At 37.6% G+C, this 22446-nt stretch overlaps 4 protein-coding genes across 10 annotated transcripts; all 4 read right to left on the reverse strand.

The window, feature by feature from the left end:
- Window positions 1-205: 205 nt before the first annotated feature.
- LOC120012902 (putative defensin-like protein 137) lies at window positions 206-1481 on the reverse strand. Its single transcript, XM_038864458.1, has 2 exons — window positions 653-1481; window positions 206-559 (listed from the first exon to the last, which is right to left on the reverse strand). The coding sequence occupies exons 1-2, from the start codon at window positions 705-707 to the stop codon at window positions 375-377; spliced, it is 240 nt and encodes a 79-aa protein (XP_038720386.1). The 5' UTR covers window positions 708-1481; the 3' UTR covers window positions 206-374.
- Window positions 279-9771, reverse strand: LOC120012898 (carbon catabolite repressor protein 4 homolog 1-like). Of its 2 annotated transcripts, none has more exons than XM_038864453.1 (12): window positions 9135-9771; window positions 6735-7482; window positions 5915-6001; window positions 5719-5802; window positions 5555-5641; window positions 5368-5454; window positions 4684-4737; window positions 4482-4573; window positions 4247-4361; window positions 3871-4018; window positions 3620-3773; window positions 279-556 (listed from the first exon to the last, which is right to left on the reverse strand). In XM_038864453.1, the coding sequence occupies exons 1-11, from the start codon at window positions 9290-9292 to the stop codon at window positions 3628-3630; spliced, it is 1806 nt and encodes a 601-aa protein (XP_038720381.1). In that variant the 5' UTR covers window positions 9293-9771; the 3' UTR covers window positions 279-556; window positions 3620-3627. The 2 variants fall into 2 exon arrangements, with proteins under 2 accessions (XP_038720381.1, XP_038720380.1); XM_038864452.1 differs by lacking the exon at window positions 279-556 and adding an exon at window positions 1642-2056 and having other exon boundaries at window positions 9135-9768.
- Window positions 9772-10113: 342 nt separating this feature from the next.
- Window positions 10114-15840, reverse strand: LOC120012899 (F-box protein At3g58530). Of its 4 annotated transcripts, none has more exons than XR_005471305.1 (13): window positions 15289-15840; window positions 15123-15182; window positions 14805-14888; window positions 14351-14481; window positions 14165-14240; window positions 13631-13701; window positions 13365-13451; window positions 13202-13274; window positions 13053-13120; window positions 12895-12963; window positions 11597-11702; window positions 10663-10791; window positions 10114-10475 (listed from the first exon to the last, which is right to left on the reverse strand). XR_005471305.1 is itself a non-coding variant. In XM_038864454.1 (12 exons), the coding sequence occupies exons 1-12, from the start codon at window positions 15457-15459 to the stop codon at window positions 10726-10728; spliced, it is 1062 nt and encodes a 353-aa protein (XP_038720382.1). In that variant the 5' UTR covers window positions 15460-15838; the 3' UTR covers window positions 10114-10725. The 4 variants fall into 4 exon arrangements, 1 of the variants encoding a protein (XP_038720382.1); XR_005471304.1 differs by having other exon boundaries at window positions 10114-10577; XR_005471303.1 differs by having other exon boundaries at window positions 10114-10589.
- A 128-nt stretch (window positions 15841-15968) lies between these two features.
- Window positions 15969-22049, reverse strand: LOC120012897 (DEAD-box ATP-dependent RNA helicase 37-like). 3 transcript variants are annotated; one of them, XM_038864449.1, is made up of 7 exons: window positions 21915-22049; window positions 20481-21289; window positions 20292-20375; window positions 18779-19021; window positions 18211-18378; window positions 17913-18026; window positions 16500-16988 (listed from the first exon to the last, which is right to left on the reverse strand). In XM_038864449.1, exons 2-7 carry the CDS (start codon window positions 21222-21224, stop codon window positions 16500-16502), a joined length of 1842 nt encoding a protein of 613 aa, XP_038720377.1. In that variant the 5' UTR covers window positions 21225-21289; window positions 21915-22049. The 3 variants fall into 3 exon arrangements, with proteins under 3 accessions (XP_038720379.1, XP_038720377.1, XP_038720378.1); XM_038864450.1 differs by having other exon boundaries at window positions 20481-21311; window positions 21915-22045; XM_038864451.1 differs by lacking the exon at window positions 21915-22049 and having other exon boundaries at window positions 15969-16988; window positions 20481-21224.
- Between the last annotated feature and the right edge of the window lie 397 nt (window positions 22050-22446).

A 22446-nucleotide genomic window follows, 5' to 3' on the forward strand; every position in this document is an offset into this window, starting at 1 on the left:
GTCCCACTTCTGCACCTTCACTCGCATGGGTTGTCTCATTCTTACTTGCCAGGGTGGTGTGGGCTATACTGGTGGTTCAGTTTACGTTCACTCAACTATCCGTCCGGAAGGCATGTTGGGTTAGGTGATTGTTAGGAAAAAAACATGATGGTTGAGTGAGTGAAAAATATGTTTGGGACATATAAGAGGAGCTAAAATAATCAGCTACACAAAGTGCTTTAATTTTCAATATATGGAAGAAGTAGGCAGTGAATTGGAAACTAGAAATCATTAGAAGGTATAGTAATCTGAACAGAGTTTATCTATTTAGGAAGCCCAGTAAGCAGTATATAACCACTAATGTGGATGAAGTAGTAGCCCAGTGAAGATCAAATTCAAGCAGAGCACTCCCAAGTACACAAGCAGGAGTAGTGATGAGGAGATGATTGGATGCAATTTCCATGAGATGTGGGATCAACAGCAGCAACGCACACGTCCAGACATTCTACAGCATTGCAAGTGTCTCCTGGAATGGTTTGATGACACATCTCTTGTGCATTTGTTTCAGCCACCATCGCTGCTGCAAAAAAATGAGAAAAATGGTTACTTCTAACACAATTAACAAGACAGAGAACACTTGAGTAATTACAATGGAGATAACAAACCAACCTACCTGAGAGATTAACAACAAGAAGAATAAAGACAACATTGAAAGAAAAGATAGCCATCTCTAACTAGTAACCTGATATAAATATTTGCTTAAATGTAGTGTTGAGATCAGATGTGTAGATTGGAGGTGTATGAGGTGGTACTTATAGGGCTAAAGAAGGTAGCGTGATCAATAAATCAAAAAGAGAGTGAGTGAACATAGTACTAATAATGAACGGATTCGGGAGCTCCGCAATTCGTTTAGAATATGAGAGTTTACAAATTTTAATACAATTGTTTGAGAAACGTATCGTATCATACCACATTTTTGTTTTTTAATTTTTAAAACTCATCTCTTTTTTTTTCCCTCACCATTAGTGAATTGTAAACTCCTAAAAATTATAGAGCCCCAAAACCATAATGAACAGTATTAGTCGAACATTTAAAAAATATTTAGCAGCAACAAATTGTGGGAACTTTGCACTTCCCACTTCTCAGTAGTTAATTACTTTTCTACACATTGAGACATGTACATACACTAGCTAACTGCAACATCTTTTATCTGTATTTGCGAAACTCTTGTTTTTTATAAGGAAACACGTCACAGTTGAAAATCTTGGAATTAATTTACGTTTCCTTTCAAAGGAAAGCAATCTGCTTATCAACATTATTAGACAGATATATCTGACCCTCAAAAATAAGTTTTATGGTCTAAAAAGTGTCAAAATACGTCTCAGTGTTTATCAACATTATTATACGTATTTACTAAACATGTGCTTTTAGGCGCAGAAAAAATGGTACTGAAACTGGTCCCAAGTCATAGTCACATAGGTAAAGGATGCATTAATCGCCTTCTCAACAATCTCCCAAATGACATTAACCGAATTAAGAACTTTCTTGTTCCAAAAGGCAAAAAAAAAAAAAAACAAACCTAAAAACTGTGTTCAGCACTCTTTCTCAAATGATGAAACACTGTGCATCATACCAAAGGACATTTGATGATCAGAAACAAAAAAAGAAAAATTTTCTTATATTTAGAATCGTCCCATCACTATGATCTCCCGTTAGAGAGACATGCCGGAAATACAAGATCACAACAATAAGAAAAGGCAATGGGATCGAATAAAAGGAAGCATGGACTAATACAACGAGGGCATGCCTTCAACAGCATGCCACAGAGAACTTGATTTTCAGTAATTCTGGTACAACTTGAACTGAGCTGGACATTTCTATTGGAAATAAAGGGGAAAGGAAAAAAAGGTAGGCTGTTGGATTGAGTTTTCTATGAAACAAAGGTGGCATAATACACAGCAGACCGCAACAGGATTCGCACTAGAGATCCCCGGGAAAGATCACAGGAAACATGATCTACACTTCTTAAAATGAACTATTTTTGAGTGTCATCTAATCGCAGCCATATCTTCTCCACCTGACCAGAACAGATTTTTCCATCAAGATAAAAAAGTAGAAAAACAATACGATAACCACATAAAGGGAGGTTTAGCATCAGTGCATTAATAAAAAAAAATAATAACAAGGGGGAGAGAGAGCATGTGTGGGTGTGTTGATCATTAAACATCACACTGAATCAACCGCTCCTTTCCATAAATGTAACAGATTTCAGACAAGATATTCAAGATTTAAGCACAAACTTTCACATTTATATCAAACAGAATAAAAGAGGAGAACAAAACTACATGATTCTTCCAGTTCATTGCCAATATATGTAAGTGCACTAATAGCATATGTAAGTTGGATTGATGTGCAATGAGAAATCATGAAAAAGGAAGCTTGTCATTCTATTTAGTCTTCCTCAAAAATAAGGTCTTCTCTCAGTAAAAGCTCATAGTAACAAATGCTCGTCAGCCGTCACAGCAATCCAATTACAAAGAATTGCAAACAAGGTGAGCAGTTGTCACAGGAATCCAATTACAAAGAATTGCAAACAAGGTAATGGATCATCATCTAAAGACGAAGAAAAGAGAAGTCCTATGCAAAATTGGAAGGTAACCGTGCACAAGGCTCCCGCAGCATACGGAGTCAGAGACATGCACGATGTAAACAAACATTACATCCACATAATATATTAATACGTGGAGAGGTTGTTTATAGGAATTGAATTGTGACCTCTAGGTTGCACCCCCGTCACTCTACCAATGGGCCACATGCTTGCCTATAAGTTCTATGCAACATTGATTTAGAAAATTTTATCATGGCACTCAAATCCATTTGGGGCAAACTTTTCAAACATTGACAACCTTAGAAGAAGCGGGTTTTACTTAGCTCATAAATGATTTATTTGTAAGGATAAAGGGATGAAGATACCCATCACATGTTTCATTGCATTTGCGTTTCTAAGCTTAACTAAGTTGCTCTACAACTAATTGGTACCAATTGAACCGTGGGTGAAGATATTAAAAGAGAAAATGAAGGCTTGGAATTGTTACTTCGATTTTTTGTGGGTATGTATTGGCTAACTTGAACCAGAGGAACAAAAGAACTTTTGAGAGTGACCACTAACGAGACTAATTTTTAAGCAATAAAAAGTAGTTGGTTAAACTCTGATTTGAATCTGTCATAGTAGTAATGGGATAATAAATAGAAGTATGATGGATCTCTGCACAGTCTTCATTGAATGTATCTTCCAATGCTAAGACATTCTTCTTAAAAAATAAAATTAACTGGAAGACTTCAATCTCATATCTACCTTGTCAAAACTATATTTTTAATGAATTAGGCTCACAGCCTCACACAGATGACATGAGTAGATTAGTAAAGTGAGAAAAAAAATCTAGGATTACACACTGTTGTATGATAGTAAATTTTTAAAAAAATTCATTGCAAATCATGAAACTGAAGCCAAAGATGAAGTCAATCTTCAACAGTACGATAAATATGCCAAGCAAATGAGAAATGATTGAATGAAAACTAAACGGGGGCAGATAGATAAAGAATCTTAAAGCTGATAAAAGCAAATATAACTACAGCATACCCAGTATGTCAACGTCTAGGTCTAGGCTTGCACCGAAACTCCGCCAAGAGCGCTATATGATCTGAAGACCACTCTGGAGAAGGAAGTGCTGTGTCTTTCCTCAAGTTATCCTCATCCAAGAGTTCTAGCAAGGACTCCACTGTTAAGGAGTCCGCTGAAAGATCATATCATTAATTTAGTACAATCCACCTTTAATCCCCAATGGACTCCCAAAAGAGATGCACAAAAAACATGTTGCTGAATAGCTTCACCTGTGTAGAATATGTAATCCAGGGTGCCAATAAAATCCCTTGTGCAATTAGTAAACAGAGGTTCGTTTGTTGTGGGGTCCATTCTCCTCCTATGCTGCTCCAGAGCAAGACCAACCCCCATTCTTGCAAAGGATGAATAAGCACTTACCTGCCACACAGTCATGTCAGAAGCAATCGAAGTACATAAAACCACAACAAAAGCATCATTCTCCCCAAACAAGAACTATCATTTCCATTCTTCCTTTCATAGTTTTATTCAATATTAAATAATTCATCAGAAGAAGAGAAGATATACCAAACCCATCCTAAAAGAACACTTAAAGGACTGTTTACATACAAAAGATAGCATTGCATCCATTGGAAAAAGAAAAATTACCAGTGGCAGCTGATGTGCCAATTTGTTGTGAGGACGTAAGATGCCAAGAGGGTCTACTACCAGATCAGGATGTAAAGGATCTACCTTCCCCATAGCGAGGAGGGCATGGGGCGCACTGCAACAAATTTAAATAGCAGTTTGAACAAATGTGCCTAGCACAGTAACAAACAGCTTGCTTCTCTAACATAAGGTAAATAAAAACAGTAGAGGAATAGAGGACAGGAACACAAAAGACCTTCCAGGAACTGAATTGAAGTCCCCACACACCAACATTGGAATGTCCGCACTGGCAGCTATTTTCTCCAACCCCTTCAAAAGAGTATGCACCTAATTTGACAAACAAGATCGATCAGAATCTTCTTCTTTTTTTTCAGTAGAAGCAAACGAAAAACTAAAAATTAACATCCTGTAATATAAGAAGAGGATAGATAAAAAACCTGCCAAAGCTTGACATCCTTTAATTCATGATGGACATTTACATGTGTATTTGCCTGAATGTCCAAACCAGAAACATCAAAAGAGAGACAGTTAAAAATATGATATAAAAGGATTCCTGCATGCATAAGATGAATAACCAAAAAGAAAAAGAAAAGAAAAAGAAAAAGGGCGGAAAGAAGTCTAGCCAATTGCCCAAATAAATTTTTTTTGCTAGTCATGGGGCACTGGACTAATATAAGTCCACATAAATTCAATGTTAATTAAAAATATAAAAGCAACATGAAAATATTGTAAAAGAAAAAAAAAATCATGAAAACAAGTTCTTCATGGACTATAGCAGTATGTAACTACTGTACCACGAGTGTTTGATCTGAGATGGAGAGGAAGGCATACTGTAATCAATAAATTAAGAAAGAGATAACACGACTGACTGTAGTGGGACAATTCCATTAAGTAATAGTCCTCAAGAGAACGGAAGTCCAAATTTAACTACGAACAGATGATGCACCCGCACCACGTCAGGAGACAAATGCTAGGTACATAACTCACAGAATGGTATGTCACATACATGACAGGAGTAAATCTTCCATCAGCAAATCCATCACAATCAAGAAAATAGGTTCAACTTCAGATAACATAATAGCAGCACCAATGAATAGAAGGAGAAATAAAAGATTTAATACCACACAGAGAAGCTGCCTTTTTCCAGGGTTATCGAGTCCTTGATTACAAAACTTTGCCTCCAGAACCACGATCAATGCAACATTATCCTATAAATTTATTTAGATTATGTCATGGTTTATAGATCGAGATAAATACAAAAGATCGAAGCAGGAAACTATGTTTTTGAGGTAACCACAATTAGACTACCTTAACCAACCGATTCAAAGCAGTTTTCTTTTGAGCACTTGGAACGACAGCCTCAGTCAGAGACTGAGCAGCCTTATTAAATTCAACCTGAAAACAAGCAGGTCATCTGGATATGCGTAAAGAGCAAAGAAAAATAATACCATACAAGTAGCAAACTTCCAAACCTCATATTTTTTGACGTGTGTAAATCTCTCTCTACGGAAAAATGTGGCACAACCATCAATTGTATGAGGGTTTCTAGTGTGGACCTGCATCCCACATCCAAAAATTAAGTAACTAGAAATATGTTCGCTATCACAACATCCTAGAAATATGCCATCCAAACGATAAAAATAAAAATAAAAAAAGTTTTATAACAACCTCATTTGTTTTTCTCTTGTATAGAGCTTGGTAACCATGTTTTTCCAGTTCTGGGGAAAAAAATTCGTCAAAATGATCACTTTGGACCTGAAAAAAGGTATCCACTATTAGTTGAGGATAGAGGCATGCTCAATCCATATCAAGCTACCAACAAGCTAAAAGAAAATTTACTCCAAACATTACAAGGTCAATCCAGTTGTCAAAGTTCCCAATAATAAAAAAACTCTAATGATAAGGGGCTCGCATGTATAACAATTGTCATTTTTGTTTATTCTTTCCTTGAATCATTATACTGTGTTCAATTTTATCCCCACTATTCTGCGTCGACCACAACAAAGTCAGGATAGTTGCCACCATTGTTCATCCAGTATCATCAATTTTCTTGGCAATGCATCACTCCAACAAAAAAAGAAAAAAACATTCAAAATATTAGTAGCAATGCAGTAACATCCAAAAACCAATTCTTCCATGCATATGCCAAATAAGTTATCTGCAATAGAAGCATCAAAGAAAATCTATAGAAATTCTCAAAAGAATATAATGTTGAGGAAAACCAGTACAAAGCCTAGTACTTTCATTGAATTAAAGTTTTTTTTTTCAAAAATAGAAAATATATTATAGGGTAAAAGATTTTGATGAGCATGGTTAGCAGCTTGGCCACAACGTAGTTTGTTGTGAGCTCCATATCAAGTTAGAGATTGGATATGAGTTTTGAGATAAACTATTCAACATTTGCAGTTTAGAGTCCTGTTTATCTCTAGAACAGTTCCAAAGATCAAATAACATATATCAACCATAAACTTAAATAGCAATCTTTTACCTCCTGAAGACAAACAATGTCTGCGCGATAACCAACAATTTCACGCAACAAATTCTGTCTGCGATATGGCCAAGAGAGAGCCCATGAAGGGCAATAACTGTATGACTCGCTTGTGGCATACATATCCGACAAAATGTTATACGAGAGCACTGTAAAAGTTCCTGATGAAGAAATACGGCCATCTGAATCCAAATGACCCAGCACATCAACTCCACTGACCGGGATCAAGTGACGTGGAATAGGAGATGGGGCTGGAATGACGCGAGAGGTTAATATAGTGTTGACATGTCCAACAGGTAATTTAGTTTCTACATCTACTACAGCACACTCAAACTTGAGAACATGGCCAATATCATCAGCAGTTGGGGTATATGTTTTAGAATGTCCAACTTCAAACCAAGTTTCACTACCATTCCTTTGTGGAACAGCTGAAGGATACAAAGCTGTAGAGCCATTGGTCAAATTAGTGCTTGATGCAGAACCAGGTAAACTGGAGCTGATAGACGAACCACTATTAAAACGCCCAAACAACTCTTCTTCCTCATTTCCATTATCATTTGCAGCACTAGCAGGACGGTCATGCAGAGTACGATGATACTGCCATGCATCTGAGAAGCATTTAGGAGAACAATGGTAACTTTTCGTAACAGGTACTTTGGCCTTAATACAACCTAGACACTGCAATGTCGCTTGCTCGGATGGATGCACACTACAGATAGCAACTTTTTTATCACTCTGTATACGATACCTGCAAAGCAAGTCCAAAAAGGGCAAGTCTGTCTCATATAAAGTGCTACAGAGGACAGTATAACCAGTGTTGTAAGTCATTCGTTATTAAGATACAAATGCAAAAATTTCACTATCAGGGACAAAAATACAAACACATATACATTATACATACCAATGACTCAATTATTTTCTAAAGCAGAACAACTCAGAATCATAATTCTCGAATCAGCAGCCTTCAAATGTTCAACACAATCATCTAAAACATTACAATGGCCTTAAAAGGGCTGAATATGGCATTCTCAAGTTAAGTTCGATACACAAACTAAGAAAAAACCTTATGCCTAGAGCCAAAGCATGTAATCACACCTAGATCATATTTAGACCTTCAATCAACATAAGCTGAGTCATCAAAACCACCTTAAACACATATCAACTTAATAGCAAAATCTTTTCCCTTCAAATTTTTTTTCAGTATTGTATTCAAAAAAAAAAAGAGATAATGATTTTAAACCTAAAATAATGAACAGTACAAGATGCTAATAACTCAAGGGGTTAGTACCAATCAAAAGGAGGTAGTTTCACTCTCTTGATTAAGAGCATACTTAACAGTCTATGTACTTCACACCCCTATTTTTTATATTTATTCCAACCGCAAGAAGATTAGAGGATATGCAAGGATCCTTACGGGATAGCTCTATGGATGACCAAAATTTTCATATAGTAATGGTGTATTACCAAACAACCTCTTAATTTACATAAGACATCCTACAGAAATGGCTTTGGCGGGTTCAAAATAATTAGGGAGAGAAGGCGGTGAAAAAGAGAGATCTCACCCTCATTTAGCAGACAATTCCATCATCTTTTACCAAGCGAATCACCAACAGTTATTACATTTTTGAGATGTTTGATTATTTGCTTTGAAGCTGTCATGGGTTTAAAAGGAAACTTCATTAGAAGCGATCTAATTCCTATTGGAAATGATGTGGTGCGGCATCTTGGGCAAGCGAAATATCCTATCTTCCAATGCTTTCTTCTTGGAGCTAAATGAGAAGGAAACAAGAATTAGGGGTCCACTATTCTCAGATTTGACAAAAAAGGCCGCCTACTCGGAAAAGATGTCTTTTCTCAATCTCAAAAGCACGAAGATTATCCCTTTTCAAAAGTACACTTCCCAGCCTCCCAGTATACTATACGGCAACTATATGGCTCTATTCTGTGTCATCCTCTGTAGCTAAACGTTTGGAAGAAATAAATAACATATTTATATGGTAAGGGCAACAGCAAGACAAGAAATTTCATGTAGTAAACTGGTAAATGTGAAACAGCCAAGCAACCTAGAAAAGTGCGGATACCACATAAGAATGGATGGGAAGTGCGGTAAAGGAACTGCAAGAAAATAGATTCGGAAAATGTACACAGGAGCCAAACAATAACAAGAAGAAAAGAGAAACACAGTAGCCAATCACACAAATGAACCACATAAGTAACAGGCCATCAACACTCATCCTAGTAAAAAGGCAAAATTTCAACAGTTCACTAGAAAGATCACATATATTTATCAAAACAAGAACCGCCAAACAACCCCAAAGCAATCAAAGTAATAAAGAATATCCGATCAAGAAAAAGCCCCAAAGCTAGGCCAACAAAAAGAAAACATTTGACATTACTCACCACTTGTATCTCAGGAAATGACGGTCAATTGGGGCTGATTCGGGAACATCTTCAGTAATGATAGTGTTATCGGGTCGCCGTAGAAGCACGTACGGCGTAAGCTCACAGCCAACAATAGGGATATCCGAGGGGAGGTGCACCCGTAGCACGTTCAGCATACTTCGCTCTTATCTATCGTCACCAAACTGTAAACCTATGGAAGCCACCAACGAAAACAACGATAACAGCTCCAAACAGACACCAAATCTATCAATTCTCACTCTATGGCGGACACTAGGCGGATCCGCCATTTAATTGACCCGAATACCCGCCAGCCTTGACCGGACTATAAATCAAGCCACAATCGCGGAGAACAAGATCTTGCCAGAAAAGTCACCTTTCAGAGACAAAGTTCTGGTTCTGGATTAAAAATAAGAAGTGGATCGATTCGAGATTCGAGAGAGAAATTAAATCGAATTTTAAGGTTTTAGTGTAACAGGAGGAAGAGGAATCGATATTAGGGTTTATCAGAGCAGGTGAACGAACGAGGCTATAATTTTTTATACGAAGAGTCATAAATAATAAATATGTATACGTGTATCTCTATCCATCGAGATAGTGGTGAACTGGTGGGGGGTGAGGTCTATCCGTGCCCCCCCCCTCCACCAAAGGTTCGTTATAAATTTTGAGAGGGAGGTTTAATAACTTTTTGGTTTTTTTTCCCCTTTTATTGCAAACCTAAAATAGCTAACCAGACATGTGCCAAAACAAAAAAAATAAAAAAATATCATTTTTTTTTAAAACAAAGGAAATTAGATTTAAATATGTAATGTAAAAGTTTGAAATTTTAAATCTTTATTAACCATTTTCGAATCAATCATTGATTTCTCTTTGTTCCTCTCTTATTTCAGAGGTATTTGTTATTCAGCTGATTTCTTAAATTATCAAGTTTGACAGGAACTTTTCTTCGACTTGTAAAATTTTAGGGTTGACCCCCCAATTTGTTTGAAAATTTTGGCATGCGAAAATCATTATAATAAAAATAAATAATTTCTATAGTAAGGTCATATCTAAATACATAATTATTTTAAATTAAAAACGTTGAAAGGCTCCGGAGGAATGAGTCGTGACCTCTTCCTTTCGAGCGAGTTGGGCTTCATCTAGGGTCAAGACACGGTTCCATCTTAGCCCCTACATCTAGGCCCATCAATGATCCTTCCAGGCCCACTTCCCCATTCAGTTTGCAAACGCCACAAGGCAGGACCCACGTTTCTAAAACAACATAATAATAATATAACCATGGGACTTCACAAGTTTCTTCTTCCACAAAACTTTAAAGTTTACAGCCGTGATGGATCAGTCCTGGGCAAAATCAGACTAACCACGTCATTGGAGTATCAAATGCATTATTACTATGGCCTGGTCTTCCCTGCCTTTGTTGCTCAATGTCTTTGGCCAAAAATACTGAATCAATGGCTAATATAGAATAGTTCAGCATACAATATATTGTTTGCGATCTTCGCTCGTAGTGAAGGAAAAGACATCATACCTTCAAGGTGATGTACACACAACAGTTCACGGATATAGACACGTTAGTGGATCCGCATGCAGATCAACTGTGAACTTTGAAGCACCTCAAATTTGGGAACAGTCGAAGCAAGTCATCACGGCTTCGTCTCTGCAGAAGTAGCAAATGTGCTTTCAGGAAGGGAAAATTTTGACACAAGGCAGAAATAATCAGGGATGGCAAAAGTGCAAAACTACAGGTATTTAAGAGAGATGGGAATCGGGGAATCTTTGTTCAGTGAGCAGCTTTGAGCAAACTCACACACAGAAATGATACCGGCAATCAAAATTTTCCATCAAATGTCTTATGCATGCCATCACCTAGCGGCCAGCACTGATACAGAAGTTCTCTTGCTGCTTTGTACGTAGTGCAACGGTACAAAATTTCAAAATAATCACTTCTCATCATCAATAATGAATTTTTTTTTGTCCTCTTGTAGGGAATATATATGCAATTTATCATGAGGAAATGAGGATGGTTTACTGAGTATACTTTTTTTGAGGTGGTTGTCCAGGGCCGGGAAAGGGCCTCTCTGAACAGTATTGGCTTCCCAAGATTGGTGTGAATCATACCAGACATCATGTCAGGGTCATGGCCCCATATGTTCGTACCAATTATGGTCAGTGGAAAATTGAATAGTTGACATATACTGCAGAATAAATTCATAATGCTAAAACAGCACAACATCAAAAAAAATTCACGAAACAAGTGTTGCTAACTTGTACTAATAACATATTCTCTTGGATAATGCAGATTGCAGAATATATAAACTTGTCTTTTTGAAAAAACATAAATTGAGCTACCAGTATTTGATACCATATTCTAATTACCAGTATATTTCTGAGCCCGTACATAATCACTTGATTAAAGAAAGATAAAAAAGCAGAGGGTTTTGTTAATAAGAACAATTACGTACCTTGATGCCAATGCATCCATTTACGTCAAGGGTAGTAAGCGTATTTGAGCAAAACCTTGAAAGGACCTCAAGACACTTGTCAGTGACTCCAACTATTCCAAACAAGCTGCATTATTAAGATTAGTGACATCAGAAACAAAACTCCATAAGTAGGAATAAGGTTACTACTAGCCACTAGTATCAGCACAACATAAGGATGCCTTGCTTGGTTTAATAGGCACTCTACAACCATAAACACGATTGTTGCCCCCGCAAGGTCAGCTAAATGAAATTTTTGGTTTTGCAATGTATAGATGGCATGGCATGCATCAGGCAGTCACAAGTGATGCTTGCGGGATAAACTCCACAAGTTCATTTAAAGAAGCTTCACTAATCTCTTAACTTCTGAAATTTACTGTGTATAGTTGGTGTTTCTAGAACATTTATAAATCATTATCGTCATCATCATCATTGTCAAAGCCGTCATCCATCTTTTTTGTTGACATGGTCACCGGGTTGACATTTTCCCATGCCTAAATCAAGTATTTGGTAGGCTAAATGAATTCGAAGTATTTTTTTTGGTAAGTAAAATGAATTCCAAGTCAAAACAATTAGAAATACGCTACATGGAGTATGTTCTACCACTCAATCCGTTCTAAAGTTACGATCTCTACCAGTCATTTGACATTGATATCATTCGTTACTACCACCATCTCTACCATTTTTAGATCCCTTTTTCTTTTTTAACATATCTTAATCAAATTTTGTAATTTTCCATACCAGAAACATACATTGCAGAAGTTTATAGCATTTTAAAGCCTCTTCTCTCATCTTGTTTTCAATCTGAGCTCCCTCAACCTTATATTATGTTAACGTTACTGCACATCCATTGTAGCATATCTAAGCTCGGAATTCAATATGTATAAGAAAGACAGCCAATCTACATTCTCAACCCTATTTCTATACACTGATGTTCATCCCTTTTAAGTTAAAGCTGCAATTGAGCGGAACCATCAGAAGTATGATGGGCATAAACTTGACTTAGGTAATTACTAAAGAAAGAAAGAAAATTAGTTGCCACTATTGTTTAAGCTAGCTAGAGAGAAAATACTCTAGTTCATGGTCAAACCCTCATTTCAGCTAATTTCCATCGTCGCACTAATCACAAGCACTTCAAAAAATTAGCTATGGTTGGAAAACCAGAAGAGTACCCCCAGAGAAAAAAATGCTTTGAACGACAAAATGTTCATCAAAACAAGTTAGGAACAAATTAAGAAATGGCCCTAAATTATCAAAAACCACCTGTTATCAGAATTTACCTTAGAAATTCAAGAGAGGTACAATCTTGAGCAATGGCCATGACCCCTGCATCAGTGATTTGCACGCACCTACCAAAAAGAATATAGATTGGTAACATTTGCCCCGGTATTTTAAAATTCCGCATGATATTCTACTAGAGTTTGAGAGTTCTACTCACCACGTTAAATTGAGAGACACGAGCTTCTTGCATTTAGCTATGCAGGAAAGACTTTCGTCTGATATATTCTGGCAATTAATGTCTTAATCAGCATGACATTCTTAAAAAGATAAATTGCCAATAACTTTATAAGCAACCCTGAGTTTTACCTGGGCACCACATAGATCTAAAAATCTAAGATGGGATAGAAGTGATATTTTCGCGTAGGCCTCATCTGTGAAGCTGAATGAAAACATGGTCGTAAGTTCGCCAATATCAATATGCCAATGAAACTAATCTAGTCCTAAATAAAATATAAATATTATTATATACCTTGACAGAGCATACAGATTTAAACTCTGAAGAAAGGAGCACTTTGACAATATTTGTTTCAAGCCACCATCTGTAAGCTTGATGCACCTGCACAATCCCGGTAGAATCAATTTTCACCATCTTCTACAATTGTTCAAAATGGCAAATATATCAAGGAAAGTGGTGGAAGTAATGACCACTAGCATTGTTGAATGGGTTAAATACATAAATATATGTGGAGAAACAAACACTAGCACAACTAAATACATAGAAATATATTAACTCACCTAGTCAGATCAAGAAACTCCAACTCTGGATAATTGTCAGCAAATAATTGCAAACTTTTGTCTGATATATGCTGTGATTGCCACATGAAAGCATTGGTTGAAAGACCAAAAAAAGAAAGATGGAGTAAATGTCTGCTTTAAATAGTTGAATAACAGAAACAAATACAAGTAAGACTGTAGAGATATCAGAAAAATGAAATAGGTCACAAGGATTTCGAATATTATTTTACTTGGGGAAACAGTATGAGGTTTCCAACCTAACATCCTATTTCATGGGACAGATGGCATAAAGATGATGTTCTAAAAAAAATCTCAAAAGTATAAAATATATGCACCCATTGGCTCATAAGCATGCTAGGAAATATCGTCCCCTACTCATTTCTATTTTGCTCTATCCAGGAGCTTGTGATCTATAGCACATCGACTGCCAAAGTTTTGGAGCAAATCATGCATGCTAGATAACTGTAGAGCTGTCTGTATCTCCCAAGTTACAAGGAAACCAGGATAAAAGATTGAATCTAAATTTTCAATTACCTTGCAGCCACTCAAGTTCAAATCCACTACATGTCTACAGTTCTTCACAAGATACTGGATACCAATATCTGTAACCCTGAAAGTGCAATTCATATTCCAAAATCCGTTATTACTGCAAGAAAGAATGCAGAAAACGTAAAATTTAGCCAGTGAATATTTCCAGAAAAAAGATAACTCTTTAAGTACCTCACATTCCAATAAATGGAGAAAACCTTAAGTTTTGGGCAAGCACCGGTTATAGTTTCAATTCCCTTGTCAGAGATCTTCTGGCAACCATTTAGATTTAGGGACTCCAAGTTTTGAAGAGAGTCCAAACACTGTATATTTCTTAAAACTTTCAAAAAGATGGCAAAAATAGCTTATCTGGAAACATAATTCATAATGAAATTCATTCGCAACAGAGATAAAAGTTTTGATGATGATGATGAAAACTATCCTGCATCACATTACATATTTACATGCCGTACTGAAAGTTTCTTCTTTTTTTTCCTAATATATTAGTAGGGGAAGAAAAAAGAAAAGCAAATATTCAATACAATATTTTCTAAAAGCACAAAGTAATGATATTCTGCCCAAAATATTCTTAGTTTTTCAAAGACACATAATAGAACTTCATATGATCAACATTGCCACACATGACCTTTTCTTTGAGTCGTTCCAGATGTGTGTCTTCAATATCTCGTCCAAACTCGAGATTTATCTGCTCAACATGCTGATATCTAGACTGCAAAATACAGCAAAATTTTAACCACCATAGGACAATCACCTAAAACAAATGCTATCAGGTAACCACAACTCCTATTACTACAGATAAACACAAATTTCCACCTCAAGAAGCACAAGGCAAGGATTTTTATTTCATTATACCGCATCAATTCTGGTATTTCTCCGGTAATTCAATCACAACAGAGACCAGCTCATCTCACGAGTATATACAAAACAAGTCTTTCAAGCTTACCAGTGAAAGGGCAGCTATGAGGCGATCACCAGCATGATTCATCTCTCTAAAATCAAGAACCTTAAAAATGCAAACCATTTTTTGGTCATTTACAGCCCTGTAAAATCGATATCCCTTACTGGTGTAACAAACACGAATTAGAGAGAAGAAGAAAAATTATAATTACCTTCCACATAGAAGGATAGGAGATGAGAGTGCGGTGAAGCCATGGACTGACCACGAGAAGAGATATGAGGTCTCTCTGAGAAAGTTTGGTACTCACTATCTTCATCACTTTCGGAACTGTTTCTCTGTTCCATGTCGCCTCCTCTGCTTTCTTTGATTCTCTTTCCTCCATTTCGATCTTCGATTAATTTTCAGGACCTTGCGTCCCTGTTAGTCCAATCCCAACTCTCATGAATACAAGAAGTAAATAAGCCTTCACAATAAGGGCAATTCTGTCATTACGGCATCAGCAACCACAGGGGTGAGAATCGAATCTGTGAATTTGGCTTGAGAGCGGCATAGAGGAGGAGAACAATCTGGACCGTTGATTTTATTTTATTTTTTGACCTGCTAAACAAAACTTCAGTACAGTCCCAACAAAAACATTGCACAGTCAATCGACGATGATGGCGGGTTTTCTTGATTAAACCCTAGGGTTTCCAACCATTCTTAATGATCTTCGTGTGCACGGACCATCATCTCTCTGCCAGCCAGGCTCTTGAACTTCAAGTGTTGGCTTATCTGTTCTGTATTTTATTTTCTACCAGGTTTAACGAATAGCCTGTAGAGATCTGCCTTCATCTGGCTTAAACTAGAGATATGACCATCTGAGGTATTGCTACGTGGTATACTCTCCAATGGTAGTTAAGACAGTTAATTGATTCATGCATTTAGCCATTTACAACCGTACTTTTGCAAATTTTCCAAACCGGTGGAAACAAGGCTAACAATTTTCTTAAACTTTACATGCCAAAACAGAAACAAACCTACATATGCTTTTTTGAGGCACTGAGTATCCACACCAAGACAAAACCTAACCTGCAACCTAATTTTGGGCAGATCTTTCTCCTCACTTGGTCAGTAATTTACAGTCTAAAACCTCACCATGCGGCACGCCCAACCGTAAATAGCCTATCATCTATCTCTCGCATCTCCTCCCCCACCCCACCGCACGCTCAACATGACGCTCACCTGAACCTCGGACACCATTAAGCCCCCCACATTCAATAACCAAAGCGTATCTCCATAAGAGCTTAATACAACATTGCAGCATCAGAAACTCCAGTGAAAAAAACTAGGAACAGTAAGGAAAAAAGCCAATCCTTGAGCTCCGATAATTTTTTTTTATTTACTTGGGTGAGAACAATAGACTGAATTCAGTAGTACAATCAACTAATCCCAAGCACTGGTCACACCTGAACCATAACCTCCACCACCATGACCACCAGGAACTCCATACCCACCACTATTGTTCCCTCCACCATAGTAATCCGTCCCCCTATTGAAAGAGCCATCCTTCCTAAAGTCACGGCCACCGAAACGGCCTGCACCAGACCTCCGATTCTTTCCACCGCCATATGAGGCCCGAGATGCATAACGAGTGAGCCATTGCGGTACCTCCTGGTTTGCTTCTTGCATTAGATCAGCTAGTGGCCTTGCCAGTGACAAATTGTTGTCGTTGAAGAAGGCTGTCGCCAATCCTGTTTTTCCAGCTCGCCCTGTCCGTCCTATCCGGTGAACATAATCATCAATATCGTTTGGGAGATCAAAGTTAACAACATGAGCCACATGGGGGATATCAAGACCACGTGCTGCCACATCTGTGGCAACCAGAATTGGTGTCCTTCCACTCTTAAATGAGCGTAATGCCATTTCTCTTTCCTGCATACAAACCCATAAAGTGATTAACCTATTGCAACTAATTGCATGTTTGGCACAAGCCAACTGCCAAAGGACATATGCACCACAGTAAACAACTCAATGTAGCTATTATTGGAGAACTTCACAACTGTCCTTGCCAGATCCGCTAAAACACTCCCCATCAAACAATCTTTCTATTTTTTTGACACGCCAGTAAGGGGCAGGGGTAAAGATAATGCAACTCAGAGGCATATTAATCCTACATTGAGATAGGTTAAGGACCATGTTTCAAAAGGCTTGGCTTAGGTTCATGAAGATCAACTAACTAGGGCTGAGAGCCTGAGACTTGTCAGTACAAATATCAGCCCCAACTCAGTTCACAGGTACTGCTTAGGGAACGCAATCAGGTTTTAGCAGTTTGAACCAGCTCATGCTCTCCAATCTAATACAGATGCCAATCAGCAAGGCAGCTAACTTTTTTCAAATAAAACTATTAAAGCCTGATAGAGAACTGGGATGGTGGCATAACTCTCTTAGCTCTTCCACGTGCCACAATCAACCTTATAGGGAATTATGTTACAAGCAGCAATTTCTTAGAACTAATTAAATGATGACATATAGATCAAAAGGTAAATAATCACCCACCCAAATTGATTAGGAGATTCATGCTTCAGAGAAAGGGGAAAAAAACCTTTCAAGGGTAGGTTGAATCATGTGACAAGTAGAAATATGAGTCTTCGATCGAGTGGATTCATCCTCTCTAGAACTCAAGTCGAAGGTTTACATGACTTAATATGGAGTAAAATGGTATAATTCACTTAATCTATAGTGCAGGAAAAAAGGAAGCGAATATTGCACAATCAATGCAAATCTCAAGTAGGCACATTAGCGGATACGTGTATATTCGTATCATCACTTCCACAGATCCAACTGAAATCAACTCACCTGCTGTGTTCTATCACCATGAATAGTTGTTGCAGGAAAGCCATTCATACACAGCCACTGTTCCAATGAGTCAGCTCCCTTTTTTGTCTCCACAAAAACCAACGTCAAAGCTTGCTGCAAATTCATGACCAGTGATTATTAATATTATGGTGCTAAAGTTAACTGAAAATAAACCAAATTTACATTGCATGACCATTAGAACATAGTCTACTGAATAAAGAGGGAAAACCACTTTCCTCTAAAATAACTACATATTTAAAAGCTTCTGTAAGCGACAAGCCAACAACATTTCATTTACCTTGCCATGAGATCCACTTTCCTTCTGCGCATGAAGAAGGTCCATCAGATGGCTTCTCTTGTCAGACTCATGAACAAATTCAACTCTCTGAACAATTAAGTCGGTGCTTGAACCAACTCTTCCAACAGCCAAGAATATGTAATTTGAAAGAAAATCAGATGCAAGTCTCTGCATGCCAACCAAATTGTAAGCAGTTGTCGAGTGTTTTGAAACTACATGGTTTGGTAAAGATGAATTATCAACCTCATTTTATCTTAGCAATGGGAATCATTAATAAAATCTAGGCAAAACAACTTTGCAGCTAAAAAAAAGTCTTTGCTCCTGGAAAAGCCAGGACCCTGAACATTCCAAAGCCCAAACTTCTATATCTAATAAATAATCCAAAACTGAAGACACCACTTTAGCTTAAAATATGTTAATGGCTGAGGAACTTCTCGAGAACTACAAACTCCATCATACTAAAGAAAAAAAAAGCATTTTCCAAAAAGCGTTAATGATTCCAATTGTTTAAAAAACACAATCAATAGACTAGAAATCTCCAGAAAATTCATACAATCAATAAACAAACCTGTATCTCCTTTGGAAATGTCGCACTGAACAGCATTGTCTGTCTCATACCAGGTGGAGGCATGTCCATTTGTTCAACTATCTTTCTAATTTGAGGCTCAAAACCCATATCCAGCATCCGATCTGCCTCATCAAGAGCCAAATATCTGATCATCTGCAATGAGACTCTAGCCCGCTCAAGAAAATCTACCAATCGTCCAGGAGTAGCCACAAGAATGTCGACTCCTCTTTCTAGCTCTCGCAACTGTTTGTTCAGCATAAAAGACAGTAAACAATAACTGAATAACTACAGTCACCACACATTCATTCAAAAATGACAAGTAAAGTATTTTAGGTATTATATAAGTGGGCTAAGCAACAAAATCCCTTGGTACTAAAATGAAGCTAAATGTCAATGACTCAGTAAATACAAGTTGAAGTGATTCCACTACACAGGTGAACTTTCTCATACCAACCCTTGATCCTTGGTACTGTCCTCTACACTAAACTCCCAATAAGCACACACAACCTCCAATTCTGCCGACCACCTAACTGCAATATTGAGCTTATTTGTCTCTAAAACAAAATCCCCATCATCCAAATCATTCAAAAAGGAATATATACATAAGTTCCTCACATGCAAAAGGTCTCAGTATATTAGGAAAATAGATGCAACTGTCCCGCATTTTTATCATGGGAGACAAACCATAATTATCCAGATTATGTGCGGCAACCTACAACATATTTCAAATATTAACTAAGGGTACAATAAATGAGAATAATCTGAAACCAAATTAAGCCACAACCTGCGTGTCAAAGCAAAGAAAACAAAGAGAGGTAGCCCACCCCCCCACTTTGCAAAATACGTTCATTTTCGCCTTCATATGCAAAATAAAGATGCATGTGGTGATCATTTTGTCATCCAACCTCATATTTACCATGTTTTCATCCAATTGGGGGCAATTAAAAGGGGAAACCCAACATTCGGTGGTAGAGATAATTTCCACTTGACAAACTCATATTGAAAAAAAATAGGGAAAAGAATCGAATTGGCCCCTGAACTTTGATGATTGGGTCGATTGAGCCCCTAAACTTCATTTTGGGTCAAACATGCCCCTCAACTATGATGAATGATGTATGTTACCCCTTCGTCACATTTTCCATCCAAATTCACTTATTTGACCCATTTTATCAATCTACAGAGGCTTAAATGAACCATTTTTGCAAGACATGTGGCATCCATGTCGGCAACATGTAAGGCATTTAACGGAAAAATCTTGCCAAATCAGCGAATTTGGATGGAAAATGCGAGAAGGGATAACAAACATCATTCATCATAGTTCAAGGGCATGTTTGACCCGAAATGAAGTTTAAGGGCTCAATCAACCCAATCATTAAAGTTTAGGGGTCATTTTGATTCTTTCCCCAAAAAAAATATATAGCCCATTCCAGGAAATACAGAGTATGAACTAAATAGTTTGATGCTGTAAATTATCAATAAACAAAAGCAGACAAGAAATCTCAAATTATGAAACCTGTTGGTTGACTGGCGCTCCTCCATAAACTACTACCACCTTGACACCAGTTTGATAGGAAAACTTTTTGGCTTCATCATGAATCTGTAGTTTGATTGTTACAGAAACACAGTAAAAGATTAGTGATACAGAAAAATGCACGTTCTTGTGACTGTTAAATGATTTAAGTAGCCTGAACTACACCCTCACCTGACATGAGAGCTCTCTTGTAGGGGAGAGAATAAGGGCAAGTGGACACACAGTCCGTGCTCCACGAGGTCTCTGTAGAAACTGCCCCCGCATTATTCCACTAATTATTGGAAAACAGAAAGCGGCTGTCTTCCCTGATCCCGTCTGAGCACAAGCCATCAAATCGCGCCCGGCAAGTGATATTGGAACTGCATGACGCTGAACAGGAGTCGGTTTCACATACTTACACCTCCGAATATTTTGATTCAATGCCTCCCCCAAATCTATCTCTGCAAATGTACCGACAGGAGGGGGCACATTATCACCACTTGTCTCAACTGGGATATCCTCGTAGGCATCAAAATTAATGCCTGCGTTCCCTTGCTCATCAGGGGTTTGCTCCACATCATCATCGTCACCAAATGGGTTCACCTCAAAATCTCTACTGCGGTCCCTCCCATCACTTCTACCATTCCAACCACCACCGCTACGACTTCCAGTACCATATCCTGGATGCCCAGCATAACCACCAGAGCCACCAGCCCAACGCGACCCACCAACAGGTGCACTGTAACCAAACCATTCATTGACTGGCAAAGGAGCAGTTTGTGAAGGGGCCACAGAATCCACTGGAGGCCTGTTGCGGAGGTGTGGGGGAACATAACTAGAACGAGTAGGTCGAGACGGGCCATTACTTTGAGAGGAACCAGTGGCTGCATTCTCAGATGCAGAGTTAGCAACAGAATCTGCCCATGAAGTTCTCATAGTTGCAAATTTGTAGAACAACCCCTTTTCCTGCCTCTAATTAGCTCACAATTTTGAAGTTATATCTACAGTTTACAAAGTAATACCCTAACTCAACAAAAAGGTAAATAAGACAAAACACTCAATTGACCCCCTTGAAATGAAAATCACAAAGCGGGAAAGGCGTGCAAAATTCCCATATCAAAATAACATGATTCAAAACCAACATAGTGCAATTCAGCAAAACATCAATTACATAGTCATTGATAATCATATATATTAAAACAATGTGATACAAAATTACAACAATAAAACCAAAAAGCATAAATCTGACCTCAAAGAATCAGAACAAACTCAAAAAACAACAGCTATCGACGATTTGTAGAGCAAGGAGATGAAGATCATAGAGGGGAAAGGAAAGGACAAAGAACAAAAGTAGAGCTAATGGCAGCACATAAACAGCTTTAAGATCACCAGCAAGTAAGAGAATAAAACGAACATATAACAAACCGCATGCATTTAATATACCAAACAACGAGTCAAAATCGAATCCCTAGCTACTCATAGAAAATGTGAAATACAGATTTGACGCAAATTAGATGGAAAAACTCAGGAAAAATGAGAGAAAAAGCCCGAGCAGTATTTGGATCGGACACCAGGCGTAAAACTAGCTTTGTACATTCTATGAAGAGAGTCGAAGTTTTTTCTGACCTGCGTCAAATCAGATGAAAATTCAAAAACACTCTCGTCTCCGCTGTTTCTTTTCTTTCTCCTCACTTTTCGTGATTTGTGTGCAGTAGATATTTTGAGAGAGAGAGACCAACAGAACGCCTAAGGAACGGTGTGGGTACAATTTGGGATTGGAGTCATCATAATTACTTAATTAGCGAACGGTAGACCGTAAAAAGTTAAATAATTTCTTAACTACTCAGTAATTAGTAATTACACTGCCAAAGCATAATTAGTGTCGGCACGTGCCAGTAAAAAATTATTTGTTTTTTACTCTATCCAGACAAGAATCCCAATATCCTACCTACAAAAAAAAAAAAAAAACCAGAGAATAAATGATTCTACGATCCTTGATTATGCATTCAATAATTACATTATAATTGCCACAATTTCGTAATCCATGTATTAATGGGTTGGGCACAAGACATTGTATTTTGCGCCCTGTAATAGAAGTTACTATAATAATCATCACATATATTTATCAAATTCAAAAAATTGTGTGGACCTCACACTG

The sequence above is a fragment of the Tripterygium wilfordii genome, chromosome 13, assembly GCF_013401445.1.
Source record: "Tripterygium wilfordii isolate XIE 37 chromosome 13, ASM1340144v1, whole genome shotgun sequence".
In the NCBI taxonomy this organism is placed as follows: Eukaryota; Viridiplantae; Streptophyta; class Magnoliopsida; order Celastrales; family Celastraceae; genus Tripterygium; species Tripterygium wilfordii.

What these genes read in the sequence shown, in the direction of transcription:
- LOC120012902 (XM_038864458.1), bottom strand. Translation starts at nt 707, where the DNA reads ATGGCTATCTTTTCTTTCAATGTTGTCTTTATTCTTCTTGTTGTTAAT. An exon ending in TCTTGTTGTTAATCTCTCAG is followed by an intron (nt 560 to 652) that starts GTAGGTTGGTTT and finishes ATTTTTTTGCAG; the next exon opens with CAGCGATGGTGGCTGAAACA.
- LOC120012898 (XM_038864453.1), bottom strand. Translation starts at nt 9,292, where the DNA reads ATGCTGAACGTGCTACGGGTGCACCTCCCCTCGGATATCCCTATTGTT. An exon ending in ACAAGAGAAAAACAAATGAG is followed by an intron (nt 5,803 to 5,914) that starts GTTGTTATAAAA and finishes TGTGGGATGCAG; the next exon opens with GTCCACACTAGAAACCCTCA. An exon ending in TTCAATTCAGTTCCTGGAAG is followed by an intron (nt 4,362 to 4,481) that starts GTCTTTTGTGTT and finishes AATTTGTTGCAG; the next exon opens with TGCGCCCCATGCCCTCCTCG.
- LOC120012899 (XM_038864454.1), bottom strand. Translation starts at nt 15,459, where the DNA reads ATGGAGGAAAGAGAATCAAAGAAAGCAGAGGAGGCGACATGGAACAGA. An exon ending in CCTATCCTTCTATGTGGAAG is followed by an intron (nt 15,183 to 15,288) that starts GTAATTATAATT and finishes TGCATTTTTAAG; the next exon opens with GTTCTTGATTTTAGAGAGAT. An exon ending in TCATAGCTGCCCTTTCACTG is followed by an intron (nt 14,889 to 15,122) that starts GTAAGCTTGAAA and finishes TGTATTTTGCAG; the next exon opens with TCTAGATATCAGCATGTTGA.
- LOC120012897 (XM_038864451.1), bottom strand. Translation starts at nt 21,224, where the DNA reads ATGAGAACTTCATGGGCAGATTCTGTTGCTAACTCTGCATCTGAGAAT. An exon ending in CATTTCCAAAGGAGATACAG is followed by an intron (nt 18,379 to 18,778) that starts GTTTGTTTATTG and finishes GTTGGCATGCAG; the next exon opens with AGACTTGCATCTGATTTTCT. An exon ending in AAAGTGGATCTCATGGCAAG is followed by an intron (nt 18,027 to 18,210) that starts GTAAATGAAATG and finishes ATGAATTTGCAG; the next exon opens with CAAGCTTTGACGTTGGTTTT.